The 25701-nt window shown below is 45.3% G+C and overlaps 1 protein-coding gene across 1 annotated transcript in view; it reads right to left on the bottom strand.

Moving 5' to 3' along the window:
- Positions 1 to 25701, bottom strand: part of myo16 (myosin XVI) — a 1091439-nt gene that overhangs the window by 874567 nt on the left and 191171 nt on the right. Inside the window, exon 4 of the mRNA XM_070891428.1 lies at positions 17383 to 17491. Coding sequence (XP_070747529.1) covers positions 17383 to 17491 — 109 coding nt within the window. The remainder of the gene's footprint in view (positions 1 to 17382; positions 17492 to 25701) is intronic.

Genomic DNA, 25701 nt, shown 5'->3' with positions numbered 1-25701 from the left:
GTCAAATTCAAGAGCGAACTGGACAGATATTGGGTAGAAAAACAGAAAACTAACTGGTATTTTTAAACTATGGCACAGGCCAGATAGATCTGAATGGTTTCGCCTAGTTCACTGAAGGACAAGGACAGCAGGTGCATGGGAACATCAGAACCTCCAAGTTCCCGTCCAAGTTACACACCATCCTGACTTGGAAATATATCACTGTTTCTTCATCATCAGTGGGTCAAAATTCTGGAACTCCATACCTAACAGCACTGTGGGAGTACCTTCACCACACGAACCGCGGCAGTTCAAGAAGGCAGCTCACCACCACCTTCTCAATTGGGATGGGCAATAAATGCTGGCTTTGTCAGTGATGCCTACATCCCATGAATTAATTTTTTTTTTAAAGTTCAATGGGGGCAAAATTGCATAACAGCTGCAAGGCGGAACTTCCTTCCCCAGGCGCAGAAGTCCCACCCCGGCAATTAAATTGGGGTTACCATCCCAAGAGGAAGTGGAGCACAATGTCACATGTTCCACTTCCTCTCGGGGGCGAGACTGATTCGCTAATTTTTCAGCACTACGCGGAGAGGTGCATCCCGCTGGTGGGAGCACAGGGCCCTCCCCTTCCATTAAAGGGAGGGCACACTGTGGACACTGCCTTGGGGAAAAGGGGCCACCACTACACCACTGGGGAGAGGGGTGCTGTGGCAGCAGCCCGGCACGGAAGCGGAGTGCCAGACTGCAGCATTGCGGCAAGGATCCCGCAATTTGAAGAGGGCAAGGCCGCAAACGGTAAGTCGGCACTTCACCATTTATTTTCGCCCCACAAGCGGACTGTAGCCCGGTTCGCGATCGGCAAAGCTGACACAGATATCACCTGCTGCAGCTTCACAGGCTGCTACCGAATTTTCACTCAGGGTGAAAATGGGTCGCTGCACACTGTGATGATGTTGTCATCACCAGCGCAGTGACCCGGGAAGCTACCGACAGGAGCGGGTCACTACCGGTTAGTGCCACCGCTACATCCCACGTAATGGCCCCACGTCACGAGCGAGAAGTCATTTGCGCCCCGTTAGTGCCGCTAACAGGATGCGCAAACAACCCGAATTTCTCGCCCAATGTTTTTATGCGCCTTTATGTGTTGTATAGATTTTGAGTGAATTTAAAGTTGTCCCATTTGTATCACTCCATGTTTTTAAGTTTGATTCTGAGCTTTTCCTTATATTTTACACAATTTCTATTTGGATCAACAATATGAAAGCAGGCTCCACTGCAGTCATCTCTGATGAAGAAATGTTCATTTCTGCTTACCTAGTTCTTCCGTTGTGATTGCATTCAATTGCAGATAACAAAAATAATTAGGAGAGGTTAGGAAACTCTGCTCACAATTAGTGTGAAATTCAATTAGAATACACAGCTCCTATTACATAAAAGCCATTAAGGAGAATCAATATTTGGAAATTAGGATGATTTATACAATGTAGGCAAGACTATACCAGGCCGAAGAGTTCTGGTTGGAGATTCTGAAAACAATCTTGTACAAATACTGTAAGATTTTTATGTTTGCTGTAAGGCCTGCTATTAGCAGCGTAAGACTTTAAAAGTACAGAAAAATACATTAAAAAAAATAATTTAAACATTTAAAGGCCTGTTAAATAAGGTAAGTTTATTTTTAGAACATTTAAAATATGTAAAATTTAATTTTTTGAAAAATAAATTATGTGTTAAATAATTAATTAAATTTCATTTTATTAATTTGAAATATGTGATTTAAAAAAAAGTTATTTTCAGTGTTTCTTTTTTTGGGGGTATTCCCATTCATACTTATGGTGATTCCGTATATCGGAATGCTCCATGAATGGAAATATCCCAACTCTGATAGGTTGGGCTGGCCCATATAATCCTAGTAATGCGTACAAAACTCATATGCTGCTGGGATATGTGTACGTCGATGCAGGCTTTAGCGTAGAGGCCCAGGACCAAAAGTCTCCGAACGTCCTGGGCCACCAGGTATTTTGGAGAAATCTCTGAAGTCTGAGGCATTCACCCACGCGCGAGAAGGCTACGACTGCAATTTCTGGCCCTTTATGTTTGTGGTGCTGCTGTTTATGGGAGCTTATTGTGTACAAATTGGCTGTCATTGTTCTTACATTACAACACTTTAAAAGGTACTTCATTGGCTGCAAAGCACTTTGGGACATCCTGAGGTCATGAAAGGCGCTATATAATTGCAAGTTTTTTTTTTCTTTCTTTGATTTGTATGTTGAATTTCCAAATTAATTTTACCCTGCCAAGTTTCGGAGATGTGTGTTGAATATTAGAACATGGCTCATATCCCAGAAAATTTGATTTCTGGGTGATAATGCAACTTAGACATTGGTCATTCACCTTTGGGAACTTGGTTCAAATTTATCCTAATGAAACAAAAGTTCCCTTGGTATGCTGGGTGTAAAGGTTTTATGTGAAATGAATTTGGGCAGTGTAACTTGAAAAACTGGGCATGTTTTGTTGGAACAGAGTAGATTACAAGCGTATTTTGCTGGAGATATTTTAAATTATGAAGGGATAGACAAAGTAGATAAAGCAGATTGATTCTAGCTATTGAAGATCTAGTGATTGAGGTCTAGTACAAGGGGACATAGACATATGTAAGAGATTATATAGAAGATACATTTTTATAATAAAGGATTGTGATTTTGTGAAAAACACTACTGGAACCAATAATTGAAGCAGAGACCACATCAACTTTCAAGAATCCATTAGGTGGATTAGAAGGAAAGGGGAATAAAGGGATTTGGGAACAAGATGCCAAATGGGATTAGTATTACTGCTATATGAAGAATAAACATAAACAGGGACTGGTTGGGCTGAACAGCTTGCATCAGTGTTGCAATTTCTATGTTAGTTACATAGGGCCCAAGTTTCGGGCCGCGCCTAGAACGGCGCAGCCCCGACCTGGACGCCCATTTTTCACGCCACAAAGTGCGCCTAAAAAAATTTCAAGATTCTCCGGCTCTCTGCTGGTCCTCTGGCCCTCAGCACGGCGCAGCACGAGCTGTAGGGGGCTGAGCTAGGTCCCTGCGCTGAAAACAGTGCCGGGACCTCTGCACATGCGCGCTACAGAGGGCCAGAGGACCAGGCGCCCAAAACACGCAGCCCCTAGCCCTGGCCCAATGGCCTCACTGGGGCTGCGTGGATAAGGCTCCTCCCACGCCCAGCTCCTGCTTCCTCCTGACCCGACTCGACTCCCGCTTCACCCCCCTCCCCCTGCCCCCGACCGACTCCCGCTTTCACCCCCCCCCCCCCCCCGCTCCCCGCCCCTGGATCGGACCCGACCCGACCCCCCGGACTGGACCCGACCCACGCTCCCCCCCCACTCCCTTCCCCCTTCTCATTCCCCCCATCTCCTTTCCCCCTCTTCTCCTTTCCCCCCCTTCCCCTTCTCCTCTCCTCCTTCCCCTTCTCCTCTCCCCCCTTCCCCTTCTCCTCTTCCCCCCTTCCCCTTCTCCTCTCCCCGCCCTTCCCCTTCTCCTCTCCCCCCACCTTCCCCTTCTCCTCTTCCCCCCTTCCCCTTCTCCTCTCCCCGCCCTTCCCCTTCTCCTCTCCCCCCCCCTTCCCCTTCTCCTTTCGGCCCCCCTTTTCCCTTCTCCTCCTCCCCCTTCTCCCCCTTTCTCCTCCTCCCCCCTTCTCCTCCTCCTCCTCTCCCCTTCTCTCCCCCCTCCCCCTTCTCCCCCTTCCCTCCCCCTTCTCCCCCATCCTTCCCCCTTCCCTCCCTCCCCCTCTGCCTCCCTCCCCTCCCCCTGCCCCCCCTCTCTCCCTCTGCCCCACTCCTCCCCCTCCCCTCGCTGTCAGAAACACAGACAACGACCAAGTCGTACAAGGAGCTCATAACCCTGATCCAGGAGCAACTCAAGCCCAAGGAGAGCATCCTCACAGCCAGACACCGGTTCTATACCCACCGATGGCCAGGAAATCGCGAAGTACGCTGCAGACCTCAGGAGGCTGGCAGCACCGTGGGAGTTCGGCACCCACCTCAACGAAGCGCTGCAGGACATTTTCATCATTGGCATTGGCCATGAGGGCCTTCTTCACAAGCTACTGGTGATGGAAGGCCACCTCTGTGAGCTAGTCATTCATGACCTCGACCTACGGCTCAAGGCAGATTTCTCACCTTCAGGACTCAAACCCGGCAGGTACTGTGCACTGAGTGGCGCCGTTCAGGAGCTGGGCTGTAGAGAGTGCACCCTCTCAAAACAGTCCCCGAGTCCCTTAACTCAGAGTCCGTCGAGGGGGGCTAGTCGAGTAGCACCATGCTGGCGTTGTGAAGGGAATCACAGGGCTCACCAGTGCCGTTTTAAAGACTATGTTTGCAAAGCCTGTGGCACAAAGGACCACCTTCAGCGAATGTGTAAGGGAAATAGTACTCACTGTGTCGATGAGGAGTCTGCAGATGGCCACGAATCCAACATGGATTATGAATCGTTAGACAGAGAGGCAGCCCAGCCCCGCGAGGAGGTATATAGCATGTTTATGTGCACCACCAAGTGTTTCCCATTGAGGATGGAAGTCGAGATAAATAGCACTCCATTCTTCATGGAAGTGGACATGGGGACGAGCCAGTCAGTGATGAATCAAGGAGCCTTTGAGAGGCTATGTGACAATCCGGCTGAACGACCCGAGTTGGTCCCGGTTCAGGCAAAACTGCAACTACACCAATGAAATCATCCCAGTCGTTGGTCGTGTGAATGTAAAAGTACTCCATGATGGAGCAGTACACAAGTTACCTCTGTGGATTGTTGACCAACGCTGCTCGGCAGAAGGTGGATGGAGAAGATCCAGTGGAAGTGGGAAAACTTCACCCCTCTGCGCTCAGAGGCAAAACAAGCCCTCACCTGAGGGTGGACCCGGCACCGATGAGCTGACTAGCACAGCACCCGAGACACAGACCACTCAGCACGACTGCGTGGAGATGATCCAGCTGAGACGGCCCGAACGCACCTTCCAGGCTCCAGTGGCAGACTCAGGAGGGAGAAAATCGGATCCAGAAGCGACTTCCCAACTGCAGAGGCAGAACCCAGGGAGAAGAGGATCACCATGGTCGACACCGTGGATGAAGAAAAGATGGCGCCCGAACCATGAGGCGATGCGCTGCAGACAAAGATGGCTGTGACCAGACCACGAGGTGCAGCGCTGATTGGGCAACACGTGGCACCAAGCGGAGATGCAGATTGGGATAAAGCAAGCAAGGCTCTCTTAAAGGAGGCCACAAACCACTATAATTAAAAGGGACAGTTCCACACAATGAAGCAATGTAACAAGTATTGTAAGTCAGAGAGTAAAAGTGCAACGGATCATGTAAAATGTGTAACTGAACATGTAAAATGCATAAATGATGATCGGAATTGTATACATGCAACCAGCGAGGAAAAGTCGCGCGATTATGTACAATGTGTAATTGATGATTTGAACTGTGCCGATGTAACCAGCGAGGAAAAGTCGCGCGATCATGTTTGGACCCCTAGAGTGTCCATCATAAGCAAGGAAAAACTGTGCGATGCAGGGTTCCCACTGCATGCAGCTAATGCAGCGGGCAGACACCCATCGGGTGCACACAGGTCCAGCAGGCTACCCAATGCTGTAGCCTGCGTCCCGAGGACCAGAGTCAGGCACCACGAAGTGTGGCCAGAAGCAGCCAACACACAAGGCAAGTGACCTCAGCAGGGCAATGGCAATGGTAGTGAGACCATGCCCTGGGTTGGCTCCGAGGGCCCCGACGACCACAAGCCTGAAGGAGCAGACTGCACCAAGGCCATACCCCTAGATGTAGGGTCACCTGCCAATGTTTCCCCAGAGGAAACAAGCACCAGCCAAGATCACGAACCAAGCAACACTCAAGCCAGCGAGTCAGCAGTTCCCTGTGCACTGCTAGCACTGCTAGAGAGCAGCTGGAACCCAGGGTGTAAAGAAAGGACGGGAAGGCAGGTCACAGACATCTGTGAACCTGCCTGTCACTAGGGACCGTGGCAACAGCCCCGAGAGCAGGCTATGCGAGCCAACGGCTTCCCACTGCCAGCACTGGGCACTGAACCGCCACCAGACTGCAGGAACACCACCCAGCAGCTCGGGAACTAGCCGTCCTTATGCACTGGTCACCGCATCTCGTCGCACCACTAACAAAAGAAAAGGAGAGAAACGCAAAACCCATTCACCTGAACTTGTAGATAGATGAATGCCAGGAGCCTCCGCCACAACAACATGGGAAGGGGTGAGAATGGAGTGGTCAGGAACACACACACACACACAAACAACAACCACCAGCACGCTACTGCACCAACTACCCACCCAAGGTCGAGCCGGCCCACCAGAGGTCTGCCAGACAGAACCCATATAGAGCTAAGCCCAGAGCATAGTTAATGCAGAGGAGATTTGCACTGAGGGTTCAGGGGGGAATGATGTCATGTATCAAACATGGCCACTGTTGGTACTGTATCAAGGTGGGCCACCAGAGGACACAGCAGTGGGAGACTTGTAGGTTACCTGTACAGGTGTGCCTGGCCTAGTATAAAAGGCAGCCCGCCAGGTGTGATCCTCACTCTGGAGTTAACTAATAAAGGACTAAGGTCACTACAGTTCAAGTACAACACACTGCCTCGTGGAATCATTGTGAGAGCGCAAGGAGACAACAGGCACCACTCCACACCAACAGCATAAAGCATCCCTACAATGCCCAAGCCATTCCTTTCACACTCATCAGCATTCCTTTCACACTTATCAGTATTGCAGGGTGTACCCTTATGTATCACCATTCACTGCAACTCAGTAAGCCACTTCCAAAGGTGCACACAAGTCTGTCCAAGAAAGTAGAGTGTTCAAAATAAAGATTTCAACGTTTGACGATACATTAACAGAAACTTTACATGAATATTGGTGAAAACACCCAACTGCCTACACTTGTGTGTTATTAATTGGTATAGAAACATAGAAACATAGAAAATAGGTGCAGGAGTAGGCCATTCGGCCCTTCAAGCCTGCACCGCCATTCAATGAGTTCATGGCTGAACATGCAACTTCAGTACCCCATTCCTGCTTTCTCGCCATACCCGTTGATCCCCCTAGTAGTAAGGACTTCATCTAATTCCTTTTTGAATATATTTAATGAATTGGCCTCAACAACTTTCTGTGGTAGAGAATTTTCTGGGTGAAGAAGTTTCTCCTCATCTCGGGTCTAAATGGCTTACCCCTTATCCTTAGACTGTGTCCCCTGGTTCTGGACTTCCCCAACATTGGGAACATTCTTCCTGCATCTAACCTGTCCAACCCCGTCAGAATTTTAAACGTTTCTATGAGGTCCCCTCTCATTCTTCTAAACTTCAGTGAATACAAGCTCAGTTGATCCAGTCTTTCTTGATAGTTCAGTCCCGCCATCCCGGGAATCAGACTGGTGAACCGTCGCTGCACTCCCTCAATAGCAAGAATGTCCTTCCTCAGGTTAGGAGACCAAAACTGTACACAGTACTCCAGGTGTGGCCTCACCAAGGCCCTGTACAACTGTAGCAACACCTCCCTGCCCCTGTTCTCAAATCGAGCTTGGGTGAGTGTGAGGATAGTTCGATGGGGATGTGATGATGTAGCGAGAGAGAGGGATGGATGGAGGTGCAAGGTAAGTTGGTGTGAGAAAGGATGTGCAGGGGTAAATTAGGGAAGGCAGAGTAATGGGGCTGAGATGAATGGCACAGCAGGATGAGGTTGAGTGTTGATCTACTGAGATCACTGAAAGGTTTGTGTCACTGCAGCCAGGTCCTCCTGATGATATCCCTGCCTGTGTCCTCCTGTGCAATGTGCAATCAGGCTGCGTTGGTCTCCTGGGGAGGTTTCTTCCACCCATTGAAAGGGACGAAAACCTCCCTGTGTGCTGTGACTCCTTCCATAAGCATATGGAGGGAGTCATGGGAGAGCCTGGGTGCAGCCGAACACTTCTGTGCAGTGTTTGTCAGTGTTTGCAGCACCTCAATGCTGTAGAGCACTGACAACACAACTGTCTAAATAAATTTGCGCAAGGTCCCTTTAAAGAAACCGGCTGATGACACGTCATCAAGTGGCTCCAGGATGATCAGGGCTGGGAACTCAACATCCAGGGGTATTCAACATTCAGGAAGGATAGAATAAAAGGAAAAGCATTGCTGTTAAAGAGGAGATTAATGCAATAGTTAGGAAAGACATTAGCTTGGATGATGTGGAATCTATATGGGTAGAGCTGCAGAAAACCAAAGGGCAAAAAACATTAGTAGGAGTTGTGTACAGACCTCCAAACAGTAGTAGGGATGTTGGGGAGGGCATCAAACAGGAAATTAGGCGTGCATGCAATAAAGGTGTAGCAGTTATAATGGGTGACTTTAATATGCACATAGATTGGGCTAGCCAAACTGGAAGCAATACGGTGGAGAAGGATTTCCTGGAGTGCATAAGGGATGGTTTTCTAGACCAATATGTCGAGGAACCAACTAGGGGGGAGGCTATCTTAGTGGGTGTTGTGTAATGAGAGAGGATTAATTAGCAATCTCATTGTGCGAGGCCCCTTGGGGAAGAGTGACCATAATATGGTGGAATTCTGCATTAGGATGGAGAATGAAACAGTTAATTCAGAGACCATGGTCCAGAACTTAAAGAAGGGTAACTTTGAAGGTATGAGGCGTGAATTGGCTAGGATAGATTGGCGAATGATACTTAGGGGGTTGACTGTGGATGGGCAATGGCAGATATTTAGAGACCGCATGGATGAACGACAACAATTGTACATTCCTGTCTGGCGTAAAAATAAAAAAGGGAAGGTGGCTCAACCGTGGCTATCTAGGGAAATCAGGGATAGTATTAAAGCCAAGGAAGTGGCATACAAATTGGCCAGAAATAGCAGCGAACCCGGGGACTGGGAGAAAATTAGAACTCAGCAGCGGAGGACAAAGGGGTTGATTAGGGCAGGGAAAATGGAGTACGAGAAGAAGCTTGCAGGGAACATTAAGGCGGATTGCAAAAGTTTCTATAGGTATGTAAAGAGAAAAAGGTTAGTAAAGACAAACGTAGGTCCACTGCAGTCAGAATCAGGGGAAGTCATAACGGGGAACAAAGAAATGGTAGACCAATTGAACAAGTACTTTGGTTCGGTATTCACTTAGGAGGACACAAACAACCTTCCGGATATAAAAGGGGTCAGAGGGTCTAGTAAGGAGGGGGAACTGAGGGAAATCTTTATTAGTCGGGAAATTGTGTTGGGGAAATTGATGGGATTGAAGGCCGATAAATCCCCAGGGCCTGATGGACTGCATCCCAGAGTACTTAAGGTGGTGGCCTTGGAAATAGCGGATGCATTGACAGTCATTTTCCAACATTCCATTGACTCTGGATCAGTTCCTATCGAGTGGAGGGTAGCCAATGTAACCCCACTTTTTAAAAAAGGAGGGAGAGAGAAAACAGGGAATTATAGACCGGTCAGCCTGACCTCAGTAGTGGGTAAAATGATGGAATCAATTATTGAGGATGTCATAGCAGCGCATTTGGAAAATGGTGACATGATAGGTCCAAGTCAGCATGGATTTGTGAATGGGAAATCATGCTTGACAAATCTTCTGGAATTTTTTGAGGATGTTTCCAGTAAAGTGGACAAAGGAGAACCAGTTGATGTGGTATATTTGGACTTTCAGAAGGCTTTCGACAAGGTCCCACACAAGACATTAATGTGCAAAGTTAAAGCACATGGGATTGGGGGTAGTGTGCTGACGTGGATTGAGAACTGGTTGTCAGACAGGAAGCAAAGAGTAGGAGTAAACGGGTACTTTTCAGAATGGCAGGCAGTGACTCGTGGGGTGCCGCAAGGTTCTGTGCTGGGGCCCCAGCTGTTTACATTGTACATTAATGATTTAGACGAGGGGATTAAATGCAGTATCTCCAAATATGCGGATGACACTAAGTTGGGTGGCAGTGTGAGCTGCGAAGAGGATGCTCTTAGTCTGCAGAGTGACTTGGATAGGTTAGGTGAGTGGGCAAATGCATGGCAGATGAAGTATAATGTGGATAAATGTGAGGTTATCCACTTTGGTGGTAAAAACAGAGAGACAGACTATTATCTGAATGGTGACAGATTAGGAAAAGGGAAGGTGCAACGAGACCTGGGTGTCATGGTACATCAATCATTGAAGGTTGGCATGCAGGTACAGCAGGCGGTTAAGAAAGCAAATGGCATGTTGGCCTTCATAGCGAGGGGATTTGAGTACAGGGGCAGGGAGGTGTTGCTACAGTTGTTCAGGGCCTTGGTGAGGCCACACCTGGAGTATTGTGTACAGTTTTGGTCTCCTAACTTGAGGAAGGACATTCTTGCTATTGAGGGAGTGCAGCGAAGATTCACCAGACTGATTCCCGGGATGGTGGGACTGACCTATCAAGAAAGACTGGATCAACTGGGCTTGTATTCACTGGAGTTCAGAAGAATGAGAGGGGACCTCATGGAAACGTTTAAAATTCTGACGGGTTTAGACAGGTTAGATGCAGGAAGAATGTTCCCAATGTTGGGGAAGTCTGAGGATAAGGGGTAAGCCATTTAGGACCGAGATGAGGAGAAACTTCTTCACCCAGAGAGTGGTGAACCTGTGGAATTCTCTACCACAGAAAGTAGTTGAGGCCAATTCACTAAATATATTCAAAAGGGAGTTAGATGAAGTCCTTACTACTCGGGGGATCAAGGGTTATGGCGAGAAAGCAGGAAGGGGGTACTGAAGTTTCATGTTCAGCCATGAACTCATTGAATGGCGGTGCAGGCTAGAAGGGCTGAATGGCCTGCTCCTGCACCTATTTTCTATGTTTCTATGTTTCTATGTTTCCTTTTAATTGGCCAGGGACCTCACTGGGCGAGATTAGCGAGCCCAATAAGGGGAGAGTCATGTGGGAGGCCGGGATGGAGACAGTAACGGGCTCACAACCAGCTACCGACATCGCACACCACAGTCCCGCCTTGATAGGCAAGATCATGGCTTCAGAGGCTGAAATGAGAAATGAGTACAGTTTTATTTCTGAGCACCACATCTCTCACCTTGATGAGCTAAAAAAAAACAACCAATCAGGGGAATATTATTGCACTGATAATCTAAAAACAACTTACATTAATAAGATTGTAACCAAACCAGATTAGAATTAACGGCCCCAAGTTTCCACATGATTTGCTCCTGATTTTTAGGAGCAACTGGTGTAGAACGGAGTATCTTCGAAATCGGAATTCTCGTCATTTAGTTTGCTCCAGTTCTAGTCAGTTAGAACAGTTTCACTTTGGAACAGAATTTTTTTTCAAAAGGGGGCCTGTTTTCAAAGTTTCATCAGTGAAAACTTACTCCAAACTAACTTAGAATGGAGTAAGTGAAGATTTTTGTACGCTCGAAAAAACCTTGTCTACACTTTAGAAAATCAGGCGTAGGTTACAAATCAGGCGCAGGGAATGGAGGGGGAGTGGTTTAAAGGGAAGTTTACAAACATTAAACACTTCAGTTTTACAAATAAAGAGCCATCATCAATAATAAATGATAAATACATCAATAAATCAACCAATAAATCAATCAAAAAAAATTAATAAGAAATAATTTTTTTTTTAAATCAATAAATAAAACATTTTCTACTTACCGACTGCAGCACAGGGAGCCCTCCAACAGCGTGCTGGGATGCCCCCCCAGTGTGTCTCTGTCAGTGTCTCTATCTCTCTGTCTGTCAGTGTCTGTGTTTCTGACAGCGAGAGGAGGGGGAGGAGGGGGGTAGAGGGAGAGAGGGGGGGAGCAGAGGGAGGGATGGGGGAGGGATGGGGATGGGAGAGAAGGGAGAGGGGGGGAAGGAGATGGGGGGGAAGGAGATGGGGGGGAAGGAGATGGGGGGGACGGAGATGGGGGGGGAAGGAGATTGGGGGGGGGAAAGGAGAAGGGGGAGGGAGGCTGAACGGGCCGGGCCCGAGACTTTGGGCAGGGCCCGTCCCCAGCACCAGATTTACAGGTAGGTGGCGTTGCATTGGGTCGGGTCGGGGGGAGCGCGGGTCGGGGGGGTGGTGGGAGGGAGGTCGGTTTGGTTCGGGTCGGGGGGAGGGAGGGAGAGGGAGGTCAGGTCGGGGGGAGGGAGGTCATGTCGGATCCAGTCCGGGGGCGGGGGGGGGGCGGCGGGGGGAACGGGAGTCGGGTCGGGGTCGGTGTCGGGTCCGGTCCGGAGGCGGGGGCGGGGGAGGGGGGAGCGGGAGTCGGGTTGGGTCCATTCTGGGGGGTCGGGTTGGGTTGGGTCCGGGGGCCGGGGGAGGGGGGGGAAGCGGGAGTCAGGTCGGTGTCGGGTCCTGTCCGGAGGCGGTAAGCGGGAGTCGTCGGGTCGGGAGGAAGCAGGAGCTGGGCGTGGGAGGAGCCTTATTCACGCAGCCCCAGTGAGGCCATTGGGCCAGGGCTAGGGGCTGCGTGCTTCGGCCCCTCCCACACAGTTTTGGGCGCCTGGAGCTACTGCACATGCGCACCCACTGTAGCGCGCATGTGCAGAGGTCCCGGCACTGTTTTCAGCGCAGGGACCTGGCTCCGCCCCCTACAGCTCCTGCTGCGCTGCGCCGAGGGCCAGAGGACCTGCAGGGAGCTGGAGAATCTGGAGGTTTTTTTTAGGCGCACTTTGTGGCGCGAAAAACGGGCGTCCAGGTCGGGACTGCGCTGTTCTAGGCGCGGCTCGAAACTTGGGCCCAACAAGTGGAAAGAACAGCTGTGATTTTTGCATTGGTCCCATGCTAAGATTATGTGATTCTATAAACCACTGGTAAATAATACCATACAGATAACTGCTTTTTATATATTTGTGGTGGGAACTTGAGTTCCTTCATCCCTTTTATACTGACACCTATCTTTCCTATTATGCATCCGACCATAAGCAATATTTGCTTGTCTGTTGTGATAGCAGAGAAATATACAACAGAATATGAACACAGGTAACGTGTACACTTGTGCACAGAGGTGAGGGGAGGGTGCAGATTCATGCAAAAATTGAAGAAAGTTCATGATTAAACAATATCACTCATAGAATCATCGAAATTTACAGCACAGAAGGAGGCCATTTCGGCCCATCGTGTCCGTGCTGGCCGACCAAGAGCTATCCAGCCTAATCCCACTTTCCAGCTCTTGGTCTGTAGCGCTGTAGGTTACAGCACTTTAAGTGCACTTCCAAGTATTTTTTAAATGTGTTGAGGCTTTCTGCCTCTACCACCCTTTCAGGCAGTGAGATCCAAACCCCCAACACCCTCTGGGTGAAGACATTTTCCCTCATATCTCCTCTTTACCTCCCCCCAATGACTTTAAATCTAAGCCCCCTGGATGTTGATCCCTCTGCTAAGAGAAACAGGTCCTTCTTATCCACTCTATCCAGGCCCCTCATAATTTTATACACATTAATCAGGTCTCCCCTCAGCCTCCTCTGTTCCAAAGAAAACAAACCCAGCATCTCCAACCTTTCCTCATAGCCAAAATTCTTCAAGTCCAGGCAACATTCTTGGAAATCTCCTCTGCACCCTTTCCAGGCAATCACACCTTTCCTGTAATGTGGTGACCAGAACTGCACACAGTACTCTAACTGTGACCTAACTAGTGTTTTATACAGTTCAAGCATAACGTCCTTGCTTTTGTATTCCATGCCTTGAAAAATAAAGGCTAGCATTCCATATGCCTTCTTAACCACCTTATCTACTTGGCCTGCTACCTTCAGGGATCTGTGGACCTGCACTCCAAGGTCCCTTTGTTCCTCTACACTTTTCAGTGTCGTACCATTATTTGTGTATTCCCTTGCCTTGTTAGACCTCCCCAAATGCATTAGCTCACACTTATATGGATTGAATTCCATTTGCCACTGTTCTGCCCACCTGACCAGTACATTGATATCTTCTTGCCATCCACAGCATTTTTCTTCATTATCAACCACACAGCCTATTTTAGCATCATTTGCAAAATTCTTAATCATACCCCCAACATTCAAGTCCAAGTCATTAATATATACCACGAAAAGCAAGGGACCCAGCACTGAGCCCTGCAGAACCTCACTGGATACAGCCTTCCAGTCACAAAAACACTCATCAATCATTACCCTTTGCTTCCTGCCTCTGTGTGAAGTTTGGATCCAACTTGTCACTTTGCACTGGATTCCGTGGGCTTTTACTTTCGTGATCAGTCCACCATGTGGGACCTTATCAAAAGCTTTGCTAAAATCCATATACGCTACATCATACACACTGCCCTCATCGACCCTCCTGGTTATATCCTCAGAAAATTCAATCATTATAGTCAGACACGACCTTCACTTAACAAATCCATGCTGACTGTCCTTGATTAATCCATGTCTTTCCAAATCAAGATTTATCCTGTCCCTCAAGATTTTTACCAATCATTTTCCCACCACTGAGGTTCGGCTGATTGGGCTGTAATTACTCGGTCTATCTCTTTCTCCCTTTTTAAACAAAAGTACAACATTAGCAGTCCTCCAGTCCTCTGGCACCACACCTGTAGCCAGAGATGACTGGAAAATGATGGTCAGAACCTCTGCAATTTCCTCTTTTGCTTCTCTTAACAGCGTGGGATACATTTCATCCAGGCTTGAAGATTTATCAAGCTGCTAAGCCCCTAATATTTCCTCTCTCACTAAGTTTATCTCGTCTAATATTTCACACTCCTCCTTTCTGATTGCAAAGTCTGCATCGCCCCTCTCTTTTGTGAAAGCAGATGCAAAGTATTCATTAAGAATCATAGAAACATAGAAACATAGAAAATAGGTGCAGGAGTAGGCCATTCAGCCCTTCGAGCCTGCACCGCCATTCAATGAGTTCATGGCTGAACATGCAACTTCAGTACCCCCTTCCTGCTTTCTCGCCATACCCCTTGATCCCCCTAGTAGTAAAGACTACATCTAACTTCTTTTTGAATATATTTAGTGAATTGGCCTCAACAACTTTCTGTGGTAGAGAATTCCACAGGTTCACCATTCTCTGCGTGAAGAAGTTTCTCCTCATCTCGGTCCTAAATGGCTTACCCCTTATCCTTAGACTGTGACCCCTGGTTCTGGACTTCCCTAACATTGGGAACATTCTTCCTGCATCTAACCTGTCTAATCCCGTCAGAATTTTAAACGTTTCTATGAGGTCCCCTCTCATTCTTCTGAACTCCAGTGAATACAAGCCCAGTTGATCCAGTCTTTCTTGATATGTCAGTCCCGCCATCCCGGGAATCAGTCTGGTGAACCTTCGCTGCACTCCCTCAATAGCAAGAATGTCCTTCCTCAAGTTAGGAGACCAAAACTGTACACAATACTCCAGGTGTGGCCTCACCAAGGCCCTGTACAACTGTAGTAACACATCCCTGCCCCTGTACTCAAATCCCCTCGCTATGAAGGCCAACATGCCATTTGCTTTCTTAACCGCCTGCTGTACCTGCATGCCAACCTTCAAATACTGATGTACCATGACACCCAGGTCTCGTTGCATCTCCCCTTTTCCTCCATTTCTCTGTTTTTACCACCAAAGTGGATAACCTTACATTTATCCATATTATACTTCATCTGCCATGCATTTGCCCACTCACCTAACCTATCCAATCATTCTGCAGCCTCACAGCATCCTGCTCGCAGCTCACACTGCCACCCAACTTAGTGTCATCCGCAAATTTGGAGATACTACATTTAATCCCTTCATCTAAATCATTAATGTACAATGTAAACAGCTGGGGCCCCAGCACAGAACCTTGCGGTACCCCACTAGTCACTGCCTGCCATTCTGAAAAGTACCCATTTACTCCTACTCTTTGCTTCCTGTCTGACAACCAGTTCTCAATCCATGTCAGCACACTACCCCCAATCCCATGTGCTTTAACTTTGCACATTAATGTCTTGTGTGGGACCTTGTCGAAAGCCTTCTGAAAGTCCAAATATACCACATCAACTGGTTCTCCCTTGTCCACTCTACTGGAAACATCCTCAAAAAATTCCAGAAGATTTGTCAAGCATGATTTCCCTTTCACAAATCCATGCTGACTTGGACCTATCATGTCACCTCTTTCCAAATGCGCTGCTATGACATCCTTAATAATTGATTCCATCATTTTACCCACTACCGATGTCAGGCTGACCGGTCTATAATTCCCTGTTTTCTCTCTCCCTCCTTTTTTAAAAAGTGGGGTTACATTGGCTACCCTTCACTCCATACTCACTTCTTCGGCCTCCACACACAGATTTCCTTTATGGTCTCTAATATGCCCCACTCTTTCTCTAGTTATCTTCTTGCTCGTAATGTATTTATTAAACATCTTTGGGTTTTCTCTGATTTTATTTGCCGACATTCTTTCATGCTCTCTCTTTGCTTTCCTGATATATTTTTTAATTGCAACCCTGCACTTTTTATACCCCTCTAGAGTTTCTGCAGTATTGAGTTCTCGGTATCTGTCATAAGCTTCCCTTTTTTTCTTTATCTTACCCTGTATGTCCCTTAACATCCAGTGGCTCTAGATTTGTTAACTCCACCCTTTTTCTTTAAGGGAACATACTTGAATGCCTCCCACTGCTCTGACACTGATTAACCATCAAATAGCCGTTTCCAGTCCACTTTGGCCAAATCCCATCTCAACTCAGCAAAATTGGCTTTACCCCAATTGAAAACTTTTTTTCCTAATCCACCTTTTTCCTTTTCCATAACTACCCTAAATCTTACTGAATTATGATCACTAGCACCAAAATACTCTCCCCACTGATACCCCTTCTACCTGCCCCACTTCATTCCCCCAAACCAAGTCCAGAACCGCCTCCTCCCTTGTTGGGCTTGTTACATATTGGCTAAAGAAGTTCTCCTGAATGCATTTTAGGAATTCCGCACCCCCTTTTTCAAACTACTTTTTTCCCCAGTTATTATTAGGTTAGTTGAAATTCCCAACTATTCCAGCTCTATAATTTTTGCACTTCATAGCAATTTGCCCACATATTTGTTCTTCTATCCCTCTCTGACTGTTTGGGGGTCTATAGTCCACTCCCGGTAGTGTGATTGACTCTTTTTTGTTCTTCAATTCAACCCATATGGTCTCATTTGATGACCCGTCTAACATATCATCCCTTCTCACAGCTATGTTTCTTTAATTAATACTGCGACCCCCCCCTCTCCTTTTTAACCCCCTCTCTATCCCGTCTGAAAACTCAGTGTTCTTTTGTTCATGACAACTGTGTATCATCCTGACTGGTTTATTAGATCTAGATTTTAAGGTTTGCTCAGCGAAATAAATTCAAACATTTCATGCCACACAAATGAAATATCAATTCCAAACAGAAAATAAATCTAAAGATTTAACTGTGGCTAAGTATTGTTAGGAAAGCAATGTTTCAATTTTGTACCATTATCTTCTAGATGTCTGAGAAGGATGGAACTTGATTCTGTGCCTTCCATTGTGTAATCCAGTGCAATATTCCCATTGATATCTTGCAGTAACATATTGGCTCCAGCCTGAAAAAAAAGACAATATCAAATTTTATTAGCTTATTTATCTTTTATGACAATATATTTAATATTTGAGCAACTATTACAGCTAAATAGTTTTGTTTTACATAAGTTTATTCAATGATACACTCTATGTTGTAATCATATTCTCTATTTCTTTCAATATTCAATGTTATTTCTCTTGTGCATTGCCCATTTCTTCAGCCCACCTAGTCCCAGAATTCATTCCCTAAAGGATCACCTCAACACCTCCCTCTCCTCCTTTAAGATCCTCCTTAAAACCAACCTCTTTAATCACCCCTCCTAATATCTCCTTCTTTGGCTTGGTGTATGTTTTTATTTATTATGCCTCTGTGGAATGCTTTGGGATACTTTTCTATATTAAATGATATAAATTGGTTGGTTATGACTCATCTGCCCAATTACTAAGTGTGTTCTCAGCATATGGATGACGAGGTGGTAGTTGTGGGCCTTCCCCTTGACGCATTGCAGGCTTTGCAGTGATGATGCTTCCATCATGGTGTTAGGTAAAAAATTCTAGGATTCTGATGAAGTGGCAATAAAGGAATGGATATATATGTCCAAATCAGGTTAATGGGTGACTTGAAGGTAATAGTGTTCCCACGACATTGTGCACGATTGTGCATCAACTGCAATGTTGGGATTTTCCAACTAAATTGATCCCAGTGGGGAGCCGTGCTCACAGGGAGCCTGGTTCGGAGTCAGGGTCACCCTTTTGAGTACATCTCTGTGCTCAGAATGCAGGATCATTAAATTTGTCCTTTAATACCTTCATCAAGATCATCTGACAGACTGCAGCCAGCAGAATTCCCAGCACTGCTGGGGTACTCGTGGTCACAACTACCCAGTTTTAATTAGTACCACTGATTGCCCCTTATTTTCTATGTTTAGCCAATTCAAGTGAAAGCTAAATAATCAAATACCCTCCGAGAATCTATTATTATTAATGGAGGGAAAAATCACACACGCCTCGATCACAGTATGCTGACCTCCACATCTGATACATATTCCGTTGAGTGTTAAATCAAAACATTTTCCTTAATATCCCTCAATTCACAGTACAAGATTCGCAAGTGAGGTTTAAATCACAGTTTGTAGCATGTTATATCTTTTAATTTCACGAGAACATCACTAATCCTTGAACAAAGAAAAGGACATTCAACTCGTTGAAGCCACCAATTCTATAGACCGGGTTCTATTATCCTTATTAGGAATCTTATTCCACTTATTTAATATCATTCGGGAAATTATGTGAGTTGTTCAAGACCAATCCAAACCAACATATGCAAGTACATGTCATTGAACATGCTCAGAAAAATACAATATCATTTTGCGACATAAATATAGAAAATAATTAAGCTGAATTTTTCACAAAAAAGTCAATAAAGTCAAAACAGCGAATGCACAAATAATCATTAAAGGAGATTGTACTGACAGAATGATATCTAACCTTCCATTGTTAATTTGTAAGTAGATTGAAATATTAAAGCTTTCAACATGAGTGCAGTCATTCTGCTATATGGATTGGTGATGGAACATTAATTTGCTAAATTGGCTTCATGTACTTAATCATATCAACTTGGATCAGCTATTTTGAAATGTTTACTAGCAAGTTCTCTTATTCAATAACATTAGAAAATAGCAAAAATTATATGCCCAATTGATAAACTCACCTCAGACTGCTGTTTGGCTGCAGTTATGCATTACCTGTTAGATCAGTTTACAAATTGTACTTTAACCATCAGGAATGAGCTCTGAGCATATCTGCTTAAATACATGGACGGAATATTGCTCCCATGGCAACTAATTTTGAAAATGCTCTGCAGTAAATTTGTGAATTGTTCAGGTGGTGCAATGGAGTAACTGAGCAATTTATAAACCAAGCTTCACGCCATATCAGAGTTGTACTCCCCACAGTGCCTATCCCCACTGCTGTGAAATATATCCCACCACTTGACTTTAGTGTATTCAGTCACATTGGGACCTAAATCCAGAATTGTACTGTGATGTCCATTTCAGTGCGTACCCGCAACTTCCCTGGACTGAAAGAAAAATGACAGTATAACTGCAGCCTTCTGTATCCATCACTCAAATTACTCACCACTTTACCTATAATCAATGTGGAGCGAACAATACAGAGCATGGCACTTCCAAACCTGCAAACTCCAGCACCTTGAAGGGGAAGGACAACAAGTGCATTTGAACACCATCATCTTCAAGTTCCCCTTCAAGTCACACACCATTCCTTCATTGTTGCTGGATCAAAATCATGGAGCTCTATCCAACAGCATTGTGGGAGCACCTTCATCACATGGGTGGCAGTAGTTCAAAAAGAAGGCCCATCGTCATCTACTTTAGGGCAACGAGAGATGGCCAATAAATATTGGCCTTACCAGAAAAGCCCATATCCTAAGAATGAATTAAAAAAATTAAAAAAGGATATGTAAGTTTCTCTTGTCTGCGATGCACAATATATTTTTCTACATGCGAAAATGCAAAATTTATCATTCAGATGTTGCTGCACCTGCAAAAGTTTCTCCATTCTTTTCTGAATGCACAAAGACACTGCACTCTTCAGTGCATTAAACAGTCAAACTATTCTCTTTGTTCACCTTTTTCTTTTCCATTTGAAGAAGTGTTACCGCTAATAAAACTATTAGCATTGCATATTTGTAAAGTGTCTATAGACCTACGGCAGAATTGAAAGAAACAACAGGGCTTTATTCACATATTGGCACATAGAGACAGCAATGGAATGAAAAAACAGGGTGTGAACTGGCGCAGCACTAAGAGAGGCATTGTACAGCTCTCTTAGGGAGTTTCTCATCCGAACTAAAGGGTCTGGCTGAGAGTGCTCTGAGAGACACCTGCTGGGGGGCAGGGGGGAAACCTAAAAAAACCCACAAAAACGTTCCAAAAACATTGCCCTTGCCATCACAACACAAATCGTAAAAAAAAAAATTTTTAAAAAACAATCACACTTCCCTTAGGAGTCCATTACTAATCTCTTCGCTCGGAATCATTAGATAGCCTAATTTGAGCGGGATGCTGGAGGCTGACCGCCCAGCCAAAACACCTCACTGCCGCCATTGCTGCTGTTCCGGGGCGAAAAACGTAGTGCAGAAGACCCGAAAATACAGCCCCTAAGATTCATTAATTAAGGAGCAAGCTATAAAGACTATGATAGCTCATCAAAGAGCAAGTTATTATTTAAATGGAGAAAGATTGCAAAGTGCCGTAGTACAGCGGGACCTGGGGGTACTTGTGCATAAAACGCAAAAGGATAGTATGCAGGTACAGCATGTGATCAGGAAGGCCAATGGTATCTTGGTCTTTATTGCAAAGGGGATGGAGTATAAAAACAGGGAAGTCTTACTACAGTTATATAAGGTATTGGTGCGGCCACACCTGGAATACTGCGTGCAGTTTTGGTTTCCATATTTACGAAAGGATATACTTGTTTTGGAGGCAGTTCAGAGAAGGTTCACTAGGTTGATTCCGGGGATGAGGGGGTTGACTTATGAGGGAAGGTTGCGTAGGTTGGGCTCTACTCATTGGAATTCAGAAGAATGAGAGGTGATCTTATCGAAACGTATAAGATTATGAGGGGGCTTGACAAGGTAGATGCAGAGAGGATGTTTCCTGATGGGGGAGACTAGAACATAGAAACAGAGAAAATAGGTGCAGGAGTAAGTCATTTGGCCCTTTGAGCATGCACCACCATTCAATATGATCATGGCTGATCATGCAACTTCAGTATCCCTTTACTGCTTTCTCTCCATACCCCTTGATCCCTTTAGCCGTAAGGGCCACATCTAACTCCCTTTTGAATATATCTAACGAACTGGCCTCAACAACTATCTGTGGTAGAGAATTTCTCAGGTTCACAATTCTCTGGGTGAAGAAGTTTCTTCTCATCTCGGTCGTAAATGGCTGACCCCTTATCCTTAGACTGTGATCCCTGGTTCTGGACTTCCCCAAAGCCAGGAACATTCTTCCTGCAGAATTTCCTTCCAATCCCATCAGAATTTTATATGTTTCTATGAGATCCCCTCTCATTCTTCTAAACTCAAGTGAATATAAGCCTAGTCGATCCAGTCTTTCTTCATATATCAGTCCTGCCATCCCGGGAATCAGTCTGGTGAACCTTCACTGCACTCCCTCAATAGCAAGAATGTCCTTTCTCAGATTAGGAGACCAAAACTGCACACAATACTCAAGGTGTGGTCTCACCAAGGCCCTGCACAACTGCTGTAAGACCTCCTTGCTCCTATACTTAAATCCCCTAGCTATGAAGGCCAACATTCCATTTGCCTTCTTCACCGCCTGCGGTACCTGCATACCAACTTTCAATGACTGATGAACCATGACACCCAGGTCTTGTTGCACCTCCCCTTTTCCTAATCTGTCACCATTCTGTTAATATTCTGCCTTCCTGTTTTTGCCACCAAAGTGGATAACCACACATTTATCTACATTGTACTGCATCTGCCATGCATTTGTCCACTCAACTAACTGTCCAAGTCACCCTGCAGATTCTTAGAATCATCCTCACAGCTCACACTTCAAACCAACTTAGTGTCATCTGCAAACTTGGAGATATTATATTCAATTCCTTCATCGAAATCATTAATGTATATTGTAAATAGCTGAAGTCCCAGCAATGAACCTTGCGGTACCCCACTAGTCACTGCCTGCCATTCTGAAAAGGAACCATTTATTCCTACTCTTTGCTTCCTGTCTGCCAACCAGTTCGCTATCCACGTCAATACATTACCCCCAATACCATGTGCTTTAATTTTGCACACTAATCTCTTGTGTGGGACCTTGTCAAAAGTCTTTTGAAAGTCCAAATACACCACATCCACTGGTTCTCCTTTGTCCACTCTAATAGTTACATCCTCAAAAAATTCTAGAAGATTTGTCAAGCATGATTTCCCTTTCATAAATCCATGCTGACTTGGACTTATCATGTCACCTCTTTCCAAATGTGCTGCTATGACATCCTTAATAATTGATTCGATCATTTTATCTACTACCGATGTCAGGCTGACCAGTCTATAATTCCCTGTTTTCTCTCTGCCTCCTTTTTTAAAAAGTGGGGTTACATTCGCTACCCTCCAATCCACAGGAACTGATCCAGAGTCTATAGAATGTTGGAAAATGACCACCAATGCATCCACTATTTCTAAGGCCACTTCCTTAAGTACTCTTGGATGCAGACTATCAGGCCATAGGGATTTATCAGCCTTCAATCCCATCAATTTCCCGAACAGAATTTTCTGAATAATAAGGATTTTCTTCAGTTCCTCCTTCTCGCTAAACCCTCGGTCCCCTCGTATTTCCGGAAGGTTATTTGTGTCTTCCTTAGTGAAGACAGAACCAAAGTATTTGTTCAATTGGTCTGCCATTTCTTTGTTCCCCATTATAAATTCAACTGATTCTGACTGCAAGGTACCTACATTTGTCTTCACTAATCTTTTTCTCTTCACATATCTAAAGAAGCTTTTGCAGTCAGTTTTTATGTTCCCTGCAAGCTTACTCTCATACTCTATTTTCCCCCTCCTAATTAAACCCTTTGTCCTCCTCTGTTGAATTCTAAATTTCTCCCAGTCCTCAGTTTGCTGCATTATATGCCTCTTCCTTGGATTTAACACTATCCCTAATTTCCCTTGTTAGCCACGGTTGAGCCACCTTCCTCGTTTTATTTTTACGCCAGACAGGGATGTACAATTGTTAAAGTTCATCCATGTGATCTTTAAATGTCTGCCATTGCCTATCCACCGTCAGCCCTTTAAGTTTCATTCGCCTGTCTATCCTAGCCAATTCACGTCTCATACCATCGAAGTTACCTTTCTGTAAGTTCAGGACCCTAGTCTCTGAATTAACTGTCACTCTCCACCTTAATGAAGAATTCTACCATATTATGGCCACTTTTCCCCAAGGCGCCTCGCACAACAAGATTGATAATTAATCCTTTCTCATTACACCCAGTCTAGGATGGCCAACTCTCTAGCTCGTTCCTCGACATATTGGTCGAGAAAACCATCCCTTATACACTCCAGGAAATCTTCCTCCACCGAATTGCTACCAGTTTGATGTGCCCAATCTATATGTAGATTAAAGTCACCCATGATAACTGCTGTACCTTTATTTCATGCATCCCTAATTTCCTGTTTGATGCCATCCCCAACCTCACTACTACTGTTTGGTGGTCTGTACACAACTCCCACAAGCGTTTTCTGCCCTTTGGTGCTCCGCAGCTCTACCCATACAGATTCCACAGATCTAGAGGGCGTGATCTTAGAATAAGGAGACGCCCATTTAAAACAGAGATGAGGAGAAATTTCTTCTCTGAGGCTTGTAAATCTGTGGAATTTGCTGCCTCAGAAAGCTGTGGAAGCTGGGGAATTGAATAAATTTAAGACAGAAATAGAGTGTTTCTTAAACGATAAGGGGATAAGGGGTTATGGGGAGTGGGCGGGGAAGTGGAGTTGAGGCCATGATCAGATCAGCCATGATCTTATTGAATGGCGGAGCAGGCTTGAGGGGCCGTATGGCCTACTCCTGTTCCTATTTCTTATGTTTTTATCTGTTGTGTTACCTTATTGTTCTGTGCCCGGCTTTGGAGACTATGGCCGGAATATTTACCTTGGAGTTGGGGCAGGTGTGTGCGGGCTGTGTAACGGGTCGCCAGCCCCAAGATTTCAATGGCGCGTTCTGCACTGTGCGTATAATTCGATTACATCAATTGAAACAGTCTTGCGGGTTTCCAAGCAAATTAAATGCAGTGTGTCTGATGGTGTCACCAATGACTCATTTTTGTCTCAGATATTTCCAGGAGTCTTGCACACATCCCAGTTGAAGGTTGTTGGAGGAGACAAAAAGGTGGTTGGGAGAGGTGGCTATTGGTCTATGTCGCAGAGATTTGTGTAGGTGCAAGCAAACATGGAGTCACAGTGACAGAAGGAGTCACAGGTTCTCAGATGTCCCCCTGGAGGTCATAATCCAGGGAGTCAGAGAACGCATGGATTCTCTGGCAGTGACATGTAAAGAGTATCCAGAGAAACCAAGAGCGCATGGCTGGAGATCGCCCAAGAAGTGAGCAGTAGGGGTGTTGTCAGGAGCTCCTGGATTCAATGCCAGAAAAGATTTAATGAGGTAAGCACATGACTGTAACAAGAGATTATATTATAATGACATCTTAGAGCATTTACAACTGGTTTTCCCTTGGACTACAGAACAAAAAGAAGTCCTTCAAAAATGTGGCACCAAGGTTCAACATTTTGCATATAAAAATAAGAGATATATGGTACTGACCATTGAGTAATGAATAGCAGGAAATATATAAGTGTAGATCATTCAAAACATAATATAGTTTAAAAAATTTATTCATGTGCAATGCCATGAGAGGTCAATTGTGTCATTAATATAATTACAGAATTATGCATGCAGGGGCAGTTTTAAAAATTGCAAACTTATATGCATATTTGCAATACCTGTTCCTATTCACAAAATTAAAGCTGGATCTCAAAAACAAGAGGAATTTTGGTTTTTAAATACTGTCCCAAATATTTAATAGTCTCCCTTTCAGGAGAAAGGAATAAGAGCTAGTTTGCGTTGCTGACAAAATATTTCAGACATTCAGTTCTCAAATGATGCTACATGTAAAGGTGCAGTACCCATGGCATTTTAATAGGTATATAAGCAAAATCTGTCTCAGATCACTGTGGGATGGGGGCTTATGGAGCTCTTTGCAGGCACATTCAAACACATCATTGGGCAATGCTTACCAGCTACAGATTCTATTGCTTCTTACTGACACGAATAATCGCAGCTCTTCATGGTCAGTTGAAACAAGAGAATAGATTTTACAGCATGGACCCTTGCCTGCTGAGAGCACATGTTAGGGAATCATGGGCGAGTTTCTCACCATTGTCCATCAATGGAGAATGATGGGGTGCATGCCTAAGATTTCTTGTGTGCACACTGGTAAAATTTATCCCCAGAAAATAAAGCTAAGCAACATTTATAATCTGAAAAGTGAAGTAAAACAAAATAAGATCTCCTTATGGAGTTGAACTTATAATAACCTGACGCTCCTATTTCTTCCCGAGTGCACTGAAAATGTTGTGCCAGAATAAAACATTTCTAACTTTCCTCTTCCTTTGATTCACTTCACATTTGGGACTACA

This window comes from Pristiophorus japonicus, chromosome 10 (genome assembly GCF_044704955.1).
Source record: "Pristiophorus japonicus isolate sPriJap1 chromosome 10, sPriJap1.hap1, whole genome shotgun sequence".
In the NCBI taxonomy this organism is placed as follows: domain Eukaryota; kingdom Metazoa; phylum Chordata; class Chondrichthyes; family Pristiophoridae; genus Pristiophorus; species Pristiophorus japonicus.
Note: the sequence above shows the minus strand (reverse complement) of the source record. Positions and strands in the feature narration are given on the sequence as shown.